This window comes from Apis cerana, linkage group LG4, assembly GCF_029169275.1.
Source record: "Apis cerana isolate GH-2021 linkage group LG4, AcerK_1.0, whole genome shotgun sequence".
In the NCBI taxonomy this organism is placed as follows: Eukaryota; Metazoa; Arthropoda; class Insecta; order Hymenoptera; family Apidae; genus Apis; species Apis cerana.
Genome location: NC_083855.1, coordinates 9493103 through 9506579, shown reverse-complemented (window position 1 = coordinate 9506579; position 13477 = coordinate 9493103). Strand labels below are relative to the sequence as shown.

At 33.7% G+C, this 13477-nt stretch overlaps 1 protein-coding gene across 4 annotated transcripts in view; it reads left to right on the top strand.

Moving 5' to 3' along the window:
• Positions 1–12908, top strand: part of LOC107996075 (protein split ends) — a 299963-nt gene extending 287055 nt beyond the window's left edge. For 2 of the 4 annotated variants that reach the window (XM_062074001.1, XM_062074006.1), the window contains exons 7-9: positions 112–259; positions 3136–3382; positions 5394–12908. In XM_062074001.1, coding sequence (XP_061929985.1) covers positions 112–259; positions 3136–3382; positions 5394–5628 — 630 coding nt within the window. In that variant the 3' untranslated portion in view covers positions 5629–12908. The remainder of the gene's footprint in view (positions 1–111; positions 260–3135; positions 3383–5393) is intronic. The other 2 variants (XM_062074002.1, XM_062074003.1) reach the window with 2 other exon arrangements.
• Positions 12909–13477: the final 569 nt, after the last annotated feature.

The following is a 13477-nucleotide window of genomic DNA, read 5'->3' as shown; positions in this document are numbered from 1 at the left end:
AGACAAGGGTTTAATCGAAAAGAAACGAGCGATTTGGCTGAATAGATTGAAATGATATTAGCATGTGACTTGGTAGGCTTGTGCCTGAGTTGATCGAGTTGTATTTGACAGATCTATACGTCAGAGACGTTGAAGCAAGCCGAAGGTGTGGTGAGCACAGTGAGGTGCGAGGGCAGGGAACATGCCCTCGGCCGCGGAATCAAGCGAAAGCTGGACTCCATCCATTCCATGCATTCTACCCTGCATGAAGACCAAGATGGTCAGTATTGTATGGTATTTTTAGACATTAATCGTAATATTTAATTATACAAATAGCTCTCATATAATAGCTCTGGAACCATGTTTTGATAATTGAAACTTTGATAATGAATACGAAACATATATTTGTTACATTTGTTTGTTTTTTAACAAAATCAATATTTATTTCGCACTTTATTCGTACTATATTTCAGAGTACAGAGAAAATTATTATGAAAGTTATTTTATCAAAATGGTATCCGATAGCAGTATCGAACATTGACAAGTAATAGAGAAAAATTCGAGATGCATGGCAATTTTAAACGAAATTTATTATTTGACCGAAATTTCACGTTGCTTGTCGATGATTACTATTAAATGATCGTTAATATTAAGAATGCTTCTGGCTCTAACATTTTCGATCGTTCATCTTTAATTGATGTCGTTGGGCCTTGATGAGATAATGAGATTAAATTCAAGTTAAGTTACTTAATTTTATTATACTCGAGTATAAATTATTCAACATTCTTGACAATTCTTGACCCGTGACCCAAAGATGTTAATTAAAGATTTAATATTTTATTTAGAGATACTCGTGTCTGCACTCTAATGTTCCTTCATGCTACCTCGTATTTTGAACAATGCATGTTTCTTTTATTACGTAATCATACGTTAGCTCATATTTGTGTGTACTGCTTGTGTTATGTTCTTCAGCTTTTGTATGCTGCATGAGTAGTGGCACGATCGATTATCGCTCGTTACATTGTGCGTACGCCTTGATAAAGCTTCTTAAGCGACGTCCAAGATTTATTCATCACCGAAACTAATACGAATGGCCGAAGAAAAAAATTTATTTTCACGCGTATTTTATTTTATTTTCGAGATTTATTTAAAACGTTAAGCAAAGTTTACTTTATATTCATGCGATCGAGAAAAGGAGTATTTTCATTCCTTAAAAAACATCATTTTTCATTCTTCACGAACGCATATAAAGAAAAAAAAAGATACGAAAAATATTCCTTTTCGAAACAACAACAAATTTTTTTCCGCCAAATTTTTCATCGATTTATCATTCGGGAAATTATAAAAAGAACTTGGAAAGAAAAAAGAGAGAATTTACAATTTAATCGCAAGAACTCGAAGCAGGTAAGTGGTGTCAATACTAAACATTTTTGTTCGTAAAAAGATATCCCAAGAGACTCGATGCTTTGCTACGGAAAAAATAACACCGGTTGAATTAATAAATTGTAAATAATTATCATCCGAACGATTCGTTTCGATCCTACAATTCCTTTTTTTTTCTTCTTTTGTTTTTTTTTTTTTCCTTTTGTTCTACTAATTGGCTGTCAAGGTTTGTTAATATTCATCGTTCAGCTCAACGATCACGAAACCATTGAGGGGGCCAAAGGGGCTTCAGTCATTATACATTATACGTTCATTTACGGCGCGGGTGTGGCTCACCGGTTTTATTCGTTGCGGCCATCTTCTTCTTGTACATAATCATCCTTACACAAACACACACGCATATACACACATATCTCGTGTCGCATGTGCATAATCTTGGGGAGGGAAATGTCGTTTTCGCCCTGGCCGCGCCAAATTAAGAGAATTTTGAGGCGTATATGTATATGTATATGTATATATGTATACATATATATATATATGTATACATATATATATACACATGCGCGAAAATTTGTCACGTAAATCCGGGGCTTTATCACTTTCGTAATTCGCGGTTTCAAAACGAATGTCTGGAATTTACGATTCGTGGCGTGCACGCCGTTCGAACATGTGGAAAATAACGAAAAATTATCGTCCAACGACGCATTTTATGGAATTTATCGTTTTACGATCGAGTCACGAATAGAGGGTTGTATTCGAGTATTGGGAAATGGCGTGGAAGGGTACGAGATCCATGTAACATTCGAAGCGTGAAAAGAGAAAGAGAAAACGCGTGGGTTGCATTTCTAGGATTTGTTCTCGAACCGTTGAAGACAGTGAAAAGATTGGACGAGAAAGTCATTGCATGTGCTCGAACCATCCGACATTATACCTCATTCTGCCACTGATCTTGCCTACCACCATTTTTGAATGAAGCTACTAATCATTTTTTAACGAGCACACGCGCGAGCAACAAGCACACTTTCAAAAAAACGTAAAAAAAAAAAAAAAAAAGAAACAACCCTACAGACACAGACGTAGCGATATCAATACAGGAGATTTTTTTATTATAAATAATAATCCCATTCGTAAGGCACGCACTAAAGAGCATACTCATTTCCGCTGTTATGCGTCATGCACTTATATTGATCGAAATTAACACACAATTTTTTTAACCGGGACGAAACTCGCGGGATCGTGGAAATTGCTCAATTTTTTTTTTAAATAATTTCGTGAAATTAATCGTTTGAAATTTTCAGGATTCACTTAATACGTAATTATTCTTTCAATGCTTAAATACTTCTAGTAACCCCTAGATCCCTAGGACTATTCCTAAGGATCACTAGATCAGAATCCTCGTGTAAAATCTCTCCGATCGAATTTTTTCGATCAAATTGCTTCACAGATTATTCCAATAATTAAAAAAAAAATTATTTTTCAACCTCTATCGATACGATATAACTCATCGCTGTTAAAAAAATATACATCCTTCGAAACTCACGATCCCACGATTGCTCGTCGACTGCTTTCCCGGAAACAAGTTTGGTCTCACCACATTCACCGCGTTCGATCGAGACACATCACCTTCTGGTGGTTAAGAGAGGTAGCGTGAAACAGAGCGAACTAAAACTACTATTGTGAGTGCAAAGGAAAAAGAGAGCGAGAGAGAGAGTAAAATAGTAGAGAAAACGGAAAGAGAAAAAACAGCGTGTGCCTTGTTTCAAAACCCTTTAGTAGCCGAGGCAAAGTCGGAGGAGAAGAGCCAGAGGAAACTGGAGGTGGGTGAGCTAGTATGGGGCGCCGCAAGAGGAAGTCCGGCGTGGCCGGGCAAGGTCGAGTCTTTGGGCCCACCGGGCACCATGACGGTGTGGGTCCGTTGGTACGGGGGCGGGGGCGGTCGGAGCCAGGTCGAGGTCAAGGCTCTCAAGTCCCTCTCCGAAGGCCTCGAGGCGCACCACCGTGCGCGAAAAAAGTTTAGGAAGTGAGTCGCACCACCTCGTTAGGGGGGGATTTATCAGAAAATTGATTGTCGAGCCCTCTTTGGGACGAAGGGTATCGAGGGGATGAACGATCACGATTTACGGAACCTGATCGGTTCGTGAACCTGTTTTCCAATATTTTTTTTCTCTTTTTTTTTTTCTTTTTTCAAGCGATTTTGGAACGATTTCGTTGGTTTTATCGTGTGAATTTTTTTTCCTCTTTTGTGGGGTGTACAGGTACTCGTGTCGTTGCATGATCTTATTTTTTTACTTACCCTGATATACGATCTTGAAATTTTTGTGTTTTACGAATTTTTATCATCGAAAGATTATGTTATGTTTTTTTTCTTGATAATTTTGTTTGAATTGGAAGTTAAATTTTGATCAAAGTTTTGAATAATTAAAATGAGGGAAGTAAGATAAAAAAAAAAGCAAGTAAGGAGATGAAAACTTTGTGTGTAAAAAAGATTAACTTTTTTAAATTTATTTGATTTATATCCGCTGCAGGGAAGAAATTAAAATTTTATACAAAAAATTCGCCGATTTTGAAAAATTTAACGATTCTGTCCGAAGGATTAGCGAAAATACTAAATAATATTTTTTACAAATCCATTTTTCTTTTTCTGTCAATAATATATTGTGAATTATTTTTAAAACCGTGCCACCAATATCTGTAACACGATCGAGATTTTTTACAACCGAAGATAAATAACAGGATCCTGTTTCGAATTTCGTTCTCGTTTATCCTTTCGTATACCCGAAATTCGCAAAAAAAAAAGAAATTATATAAAATTAATATAAGTGTTTTATAAGATCGATCCATTATTATTGACTCAATAGATTTTATTCTTAATAAATAAAATTTTTCAAATTATCTCGAATTTATAATTAATAATTGTACACAAATGGATCAATTTTGTAAAGCATTTATTAACAAACCAGCAGCTAATGATATCGAGTCTCTATTAATTATATAAGAGAAACCCTTGCGTAGCTGCGATTTTTAATCTCGCGATATTCGTTTTTATAGTAGAAGGCTTTCAAGATTTTACTCCTTTTAGAAAAATCTTTATTTAAGAACGCTTTCGCTCTATCTCTTTGATCGCAGTTGCGCGTTTTATATTTATATTCTACACTCTGCATATGTATATATATATTATATTTATATATTTATATATATATATATATACATATATATGTATATATGCAATTTTTATTATATATCGCTTAGTATTGCTGTTTAAATACACTTATAACTTTTTTGTCTAGTAGTAAATTCTTCGTAGTGTACGATCTGTAAAAAAATTTCATCGCCACGTTTGCTCGACGTGGTTAACGAGTATTGGTAAAATTTTATGAAATTCTTCTCGACGCGGGAACAGTCTGCGATGCGTGAAAAATATTCGACGTGAAAAAAAAAAAAGTGGACGTGACAGATTTACGGTTGAGAATCTTTTAATAATAACGCCACTCGAAATCCGCTTACGCAGAATTCGACAGCCGGATATTTTGTTTGATTGGAACCAAGCTCGTATCAACAGTTGAAAAAAAAAAAGCAATTATACGTTGAATTAAAACATTTTTTTGAAATCGACGATTAATCGAAATTTGAAAGAAGTGAAACATAAATAATTAAATAAAAATAAAAATATATCAAACGTCGCAATAACTCAACTGTATCAAGATTCTCGATTCTCCAAATTTCACGCAGTTAGACGCCGTTACTTCGTTATTTCCAGCAACGCATAATAAGGGGTCTTCCGCCTCCTTTCCCTGTCCTTTTTTTTTTTTCTTTTTTTTTTACAATCCATCGATTCGACGCACCTGTCTCGATCCTGTTTTTTAACCAACGCCAATCAGCAAAGTAGTGTCTCGTAGCTGCGTAGCGCATCCTAGACGTACCGCGGCTTTGCTGTTTGCTCAATTTGAAATTTATTCGGTTCGTACGCTCGTACCGATTCATTCTCACCACTAACCCCACGATTTTCTCGTTTGCCCCGTTTCTTTTTCTAGAAGTCGTAAATTGAACATGCAGCTGGAGAACGCTATACAGGAGGCGATGGCCGAGCTGGACAAAGTGACGGAGTCGAGCAAGGAGCAGAAGGTCGGCGGGAAGTCGTGCAAGGTGTCGAGCGGAAGCAAGGAGAGCGGCAACGCCTCGAAGCAGGATGGGAAGAGGTCGTCGTCGAAGAAGGCGTCTGTCGGTTCTGTGAATCCTGTCGCGGCTGAACAAAAACAGTGTCGGTGATCCGTGTCGATGGATCCTCGTACCAGTCAATTTAATAGATCACGATGATAAACGCACTGTTCCATCTGTGAACGATAATCAAACGTGTTAATTTTGTGATTGAGAAACACCGACACCGAAAACTTCCTCTACAACGTTGTTTTTTAAAATTCTCGACTGACAGGTACACACACGCGCATACACACGCATGTACACATACATATACACACGGTGTTTCCGTTGATAAAAAAAAAAAAAAAGAAAGAAAAGGCGTTGGAAATCTCGAGCGTTGTATTCGATAAAATGGATGCTTAATTGGAAAAATTTTTAATCGTGGATAATCCTTTTTGATCGAATGGTAAATTTTAAAGGGATAATTTGTAATTCTTCTTGATAATGAAATTTCGGATCGATTTTGTCGGGACGCAACGCGTCGAGATTTTGAATTTTCCTAAAGCTTTACGAAGATTAGATTTCAAATTTTTCGAATTCGATATAGTTATTCAATACAGACTTCTGTATTGCGATCACAATAATTGTGTAAAGTTGAATCGTAGCTATATTATAATTAGAATTGTGTAAAATTATTTTACATTATCTTATGGGGAGGGAAATGGGATCGATATGTAATGAATTTTTGACGTTTAAAAATTCTTACGATGGCCGATATGTAATATAAAAGATGATGGAAGTCGCAATACGGAAGTAAAAATTGTTGAATAAAAAAGGAAAGCGTAGAATATAAGCGAAATTAATTGTTGTATATACATTTCTCTTCTATTGGAGTAAAATAAGAATTGTTCAATTTTAGAAAATTACAGGATGCTAAATAAGTATCATTCTTTCAAAGATGAAGGAAAAAAAGAAAAGAAAAAAAACAAGAGAAATCAATATCCAGTGGTCCAGTTTATTGAAAATAACAAAATGATGAATCCATAAAATTCGAAGAAATTATCTTACGATTGCCCTGCTAGAATCAAAAGTAGTTAAAAGTAGAGATTATAAATAATACGTTTTTTCTCGCGATGACACACATTTATTTTTTATTTCTTTTTTTTTTTCTCCTGTAAATAGACATCGATCAAACCAGGAATGAAAGTTTTTAGAGATACCGATGAATTTTCTCGTTCAAATACATTATATGTTAATAGAGGAAGCGGAAAAGTCAATCGAATGTGATCGAAGCGACTGAATTGTAGAACTAACGAAAAAAAAAAAAAATGAAAAATGAAAAATATTGCGTAATCGAATTAATAAAAAAAAAAAAAAGAAACGAAAGATTTTTATCAATCGAAAGTCAGTCGAGATACATATTCGACGTGATATAGGATTAATTCGTCGTTATTTCTCCGCAATAATTTGCCGTTAGCGAGCATGATCAAGCGAAACGCAATTTTTCACATTTGATTCTTTGCAAACAATCGGCCACTCGCTAATTAAAAAGAGCAAATTGTTGTTAAACATTGCGCGTAAATCGTAAAAAAAAAAAAAAAATATTCTATCCTCGACAATGGGCCCTGTTGAACGCTTAATTTGTTAAGAATATTTTTAAAATTTACTTGACATATTTCTGAAACGAAAAATTGTTGGATTTGCGCATCGTCAGATATTTTTCTTTAACGTCGGAATGAGCAGAGAGAATGAAAATTGTAAAAAAATGTATTTGTAATTAGAGAAAGTCATTAGTGATGAGAGAGAGAGAGAGAGAGAGAGAGGGAGAGAAAGAGAGAGAAAGAGAAAAAAAATAATAATTATATATCGACCTGTCAATTGGCGTGAAACTGGCCTAGAATATGCATTCTTCGTGTTATTGCACTTATGCAATGTAAAAAACTACATACGGATAGTAAAATTCATCATGCTCAGAAACAGGTTTTGATTTTCGAGAAAAGGAATGCACGTAGTTGGTTGGCATCGATTGTAAAAAAAAAAAAAAAAAAAAGAAAAAGAAAAAGAAGAAAAATACCATACGTGCAGACTATAGCTTTTTCCTCGATAGTTGACACAATTTCTGTGAAACTATAGTAGATTTTAGCAGAGACGAAATGTATTTTATTCACCAACTCGAACTATAACGAGAGAGAGAGAGAGAGAGAGAGAGAGAGAGAGAGAGAGAGAGAGAGAGAGAGAGAAGAAAGAAAAAATGTTATTCCGTAGGATTACGCGAGATTCGCGCGAAGAGAATGAACGGAGAACGCGATTCTCGCAACTTTCGAACTGGAGACGTTGTTTCGAATGTTACATTAACATTCACGGACACAAGATGATGTGATAAGGGGGCATAAGAGGTATTTGTATCTTGAAGACTTACGTAATCGCGTGTAACGAGTTAGCATCCGGTGTTCCATTTTAGAACGACGAATACACTTTCGTGCATACGTAAACATACACACACATACACACATAGACATGTCACCATGTTTCCCTTATCTTTTTTTTTTTTTCTTATTTTTATCACGTGCACGCGCGAGTGTGTTTACGCTTACATTCAAGATGCTGAAACAGAAGAGTACTACGTGTAGGTGTTAAAAATGATATTTTTGCGAGAGAATCGATATTACAGTATCTATAGAGAGAAAGAGAAAGAGAGAGAGAGAGAGAGAGAGAGAGAGAGAGAGAGAGAGATCCAATGTTTCCGATCGATTATTTTTTTTTAAATTTTTTTTTAAATATTTTTAAAAATTTTTTTTGTATACATAAGTGTACAAGATGTAAATTGTTTTACCGGATTGCGCGAGTAAATATCGAATAACCTCGACACGTTGAAACACTTTTTAAATCATGACTGGTTGCACAGAGCCGGCGTTTTCTTTTTCTTCTTCTTTTTTTTTTTTTTTGATCCACGTAATAATTTTCTAACGGAAGTAATCCTTTAGGTGATAAAATTATAACGATACATATAACGATGTATATCGTGATTCGATATTGTCGCGAACGAAAATGATAAATGAATCTAAAAGTGTAGATAAAGAAACTCGAAGTCTCTGCGAACTGTCGTATTTCCGATTTTAATCGGGCACACACTGGATTTTTCACTTTTAACAAGACCGGGTCTTTCGAGTAACGTAACGTAAAGAGTCAATTTTGATTAAAAAAGGGAAAAGATAGCGAAGAAAAAAAGAAAAAAAAAAGAAAAGAAAAAAAGAAAAAAATGAAACGAAAGAAGCGTGAAACGCTGAGAATATTAAAGAGTCATAACGAAGATGCTTTTCTAATATTTTCCAAGTGTGCGTTTTAACACGCGTTCTCTCTTTTAACATTTTTTTTTCTATTTTTTCGTTTTTTTTCTTTTTTTTTTTTTTTTCTTTCAATCGTACGATAGCGTGTAATTCATCTTTATTTTTGTATTAACGCAAAAATCCAAAACTACACACCGCGTTATTACACAGCGCACAATTTAACTCCGAGACGCGAGAAATGTTCCTTTGAAAGCATGCACGCATAAATATGTACAAAACCATACAGAGCGAATCTTTAAAAGTTAGTAGAATATACGAGTATTAAATGGATATTTTATTTCGACTATCTGGTTGAAAAACCATTGTCTAGAAGAAAATATTTCGATCCGGGATAAACTTTAGATTAATACGTTGCTTATCAATCGGAACCAAGTGAAAATGAACTCTTTTTCAATTCTTCAATGTGTGTCGAAAAAAAAAAAGAATAAGCGTGATGATACACCATATCCTTGATATCGATCGATTTTCATTTTTGTTACACACGAGATGTTGAAAAGTTTTATTGGATTTGATAAATGAGAATCGAGCTTTCAAAAATTTGAATCGATGCAATTTGATGAGCAACGTGTTAAGAGCAAAATATTCGATAGTTTTAAACACACAATAGACAGACAATAAAGAAAATGCAAGTATCAAAAGAGAAAGAGGATTGCGCGAATTCTTTTTATGACTCGTTACTTCGACTTTCGAAGGAGAACATTCTCAGTCGAGCGAATTATTCTACGAAACTGTCGATTATTCGTTGCTAAAAAAAAAAAAATGTGTGAGAAAAAGTCATTGTGGATAAAAAATCAAATAATTCTTAAAATTTCTATAACTTTTCCACATTGTCATGAAACTACTTAATTTTTCTAACTGGTCTCAACGTGAACTTTACCGTGAAGGAATACTGTTCGAAGTATTCGTAATTTTCGATCAATCGCTTTCTAAATTGTTATTTAATAATATACGATACTTTTATTAACAATTGTAAGACATAACAGTTATAGTTTCGTAAATTATCATTTATTTCAAATTCTACATCTAATTTCTATATTTCTAGATTCCTAAAATCCTCTAACAAGTTCAAAAATTCATTATGGAATTCTTTGAGAGATTAGAAAAATTGAACGTAACGTTGAAATTCCAAACTTTGAACGAACAGTTTATGAAAATTAGTTTCATTTGTCTCTAAAAAAAAAGAAATATTTAACACAAAATTAAATTATACGAATCAATTTTTCATTACAATTCTACAATGTAAGGATTTATGTTTTTGCAACACGAAAGTAGGATCAAAACTTTCAAATTTTATTCCAAGGAATAAAATCCGTTCCTTCCCTGTCATAGCAACGAATAATCGCCTTTTTTGAAACGGCGACTCAAGTCACGTCGTTCATACAATATTTCACACTTTCTCCACATTTATTCACGCGCCTCTAATAAACAACGGTACATCAAATCAAATCAAAAGCTCGCGGCAAGACTGACGTGTCGTCGGGCCTTTCCTTCGAATTCAAAAGATGGTCTCGTCTTTTATCAAAAAAAAAAAAAAAAAAAAAAAAGGACAAAAAAACGACGAGACGATTAAAACAAAGAGACACTTAGAGCCTCAGGAAGACCAAAACAAAATAAATAAATAATTAATTAAATAAAAGATGCATTATCTCAGATTCGTAGATTTCCGTTTTTTGATCAGTGGCGAAAGACATATCACCGGCCGTGGATAACGATTTTCGAATGAAGGAATCGGTACAGGTTTTTCGGCGAAGAACGAAATGGCGGACGAGAAAGAAAAAAACGAATCGTTTTCGAAGACTAATTTCTTGTCCTTTCGAAGATCGTGCGAAGAAAAACGCGCAAACGGCTGGCAAATCGCTATTACACAACATGGGACCGTTTTAAAGATAAGACAGTTTTTAATTTTATCGTTCAATTCCCTCGCCCAGTCGACGGCCGTGCTGCGGAATATGATTTCACGGCACGGCTTCCGTATATGCTAGTTTCGTAACACATCGATCCAGAGGTCGATTATTCGACGCGCGTGGAGGGGGACGTTTTTTTTGTCCCCTTTCCCACGGCGTGTTTCGACAAACCGTCGTGGTGGAGATTGATAAATTTATTACAAAAAATAAAAAGATGAAAAAAAAAAAGAAAAAAAAAAGAATAAGAGATAAAATAAAAGAACAGTAAAGACTTACCTCAGTAAACGTAAATGTAAACGCAAGAATCAAACGTCTTTATGATCGAGAGTACGTATACACCGTAGAGCCGATGTCCTTTGTATATTTTCCGTATTGTAAATAATTATACATACGCCTTATCGGTAATTAATCGCTGTACGATAACCGTCGACCTTGCGCATTATTTAATATATATACATACATATATATATATATATTAAATATCAAATTTATGCGAATTCATTGGAATTCAATGAAACTTGTGTAAAAAAATTTGCAGAAAAAGCGACGCCTGTCGAGAAAGATACTTCGATCTAGCGAAAAAAATTAATGCTTTAATTATTGTGAATTAATAATTAGCTTTCGATGATTTTTTTTTTTTAACGAAAGGTGAAACGAATTTTACGAATTTGTGCAACAATTTTTAAATATCAATTTCTGTACATATTATGTTTGTTTATCCATTGTTTGCGACGTTTTTTTAATCAATGTAATTTTAATATACCGAGAATTAGCTCGTTAGCACTGTTTGTATATGTGTAACATTCTTTTTCATTATTTGATCTATTTTGTTAGTTATTAGCCGATGCTATTATTAATCATTGTCCAGTCTGTGTTTCCGAGTTGAGATTTGTTTCTCTAGGAAAATAAATTTTAGCGAGAATAATAAACACATGCGTATATCTATTTTTTGTGTTTTTGTTATACAATTTTTTATGTATTATTATTTTTTTTTATTAGCGATACAAAATGATTTATTTTTTTTTATTTCTTTTTTTTTTTTTCTTTTTTAACTACAATAAGATTTTTCGAAGCGAGAATCACGACGGAAGGGGAGGATCGTGTTGATGGATATATTTAGAAATTTTACATTCATTAGTATCGACCTGCGTTGCTTTTTCTCGAATCGAGATCAAAATCGAATATAGAGAATTGTAAGCACGATAATGTGAAACGAAAAAAAAAAAAAAAAAAAGAAAGAAAGAGGCCTACGTTAATCGACACTCTGTCTATCTTTGTTTTTTCGTATTTCATTTTGCATTTGCGAAGGGCGGACGGGTACGATAAAACAGTGACTAATAAGTTAAACACGTTTAGCCATGCGGCACGACTAGTAATTGCGGGAAACAAATTTTTTGGAGAACTATATATATCGATAGTTATCGATGTATGACTGAGAGAGAGAGAGAGAGAAAGAGAGACAGAAAGAGAGAGAGTTTTTTCGGCAAATATTTATTACTATTATTATTTATCAAAAGAAAAAAGAAAAAGAAAAGAAAGAATGTAGTTATATTTAACGAAACGTTTCGTTCGAGCTTGTTATGTTTTGAGAGAGATCTAAAAGAAAAAGAAAATGAAATGAAAGGCGACTTTTGTTTATTGTCGCGTAACGTGTTAATGAGAATGAGAGAGAAAGAGGAAAATTGGGGACGAGTGACAGAGAGAGAGAGAGAGAGAGAATGAGAGAATTGCGAGGGATGGAGTGAAAATTAGAGTGAAATTAAACGAAAAGAAAAGAAAAGAAAGAAACGATCGATTGAGATTGCAAATTTTTGGCGAACGAACATAGGTTTTAAGAAGTACCAAAACACAAAAAAAAAAAAAAAAAATGGGAAACTGATTAAATTCCTTAGGAACGAACGATTTATCCGTGATCACGATTATCGTGTATGAACAAATTTAGAAGACAGCGACGAATGCACTTTTTGGTGTACGATATGACTATTGATGCAGATAATAGCTATACATATTACGATATCATTTGTCAGTGGTATTACAATAAGAGATAATAATTTTATATTTACAAGATAGAAAAGATCGTTGAATCTAAATGAGTGTAATATACAAACGTCTTGTATTGTGAAGACAAAAGGAAAAAAAAAAGCACACCATCACACAAGGAAACCATATTACACATATGTACACACCTTCCATTTCATGGACACCCCCTCCCCTTTTTGCAAATCCCATCCCCATCCATCACGTTCCCAAAATTCCGTGCTAGAAAGAGGAAAAATTAGGAAAGCTAGCTTATTTAATATTTGGCATAATATTTATATATATATATATTTTATATATATATATATAAATACAATTATAAATACGAATATAAATACGGATATAAATATGAATATAAATATGATTATAAATATGAATATAAATACAAATATAAATACAAAATATAAATATATATATAAATATATATATATATATACATGAGAGATAGAGCATAAAATAAACAAAAAAAAAACAATGGAATAGTCTCGGTGATGGCAATATTTGCTTGACCGAGAGAAAAGTATGAAGCTATGTGATCCACTACTACTAGTAGCTTTTAGCTGTAAAGACTTATACTTTATTTTGTAAATTTTGTTTATACAATGTTTGATCGTTCACGCATAATACTATTGTATGTGAAAATAAGTTAATAAATCATTAACATGTGAAGTTATATAACTGTGAAATGTT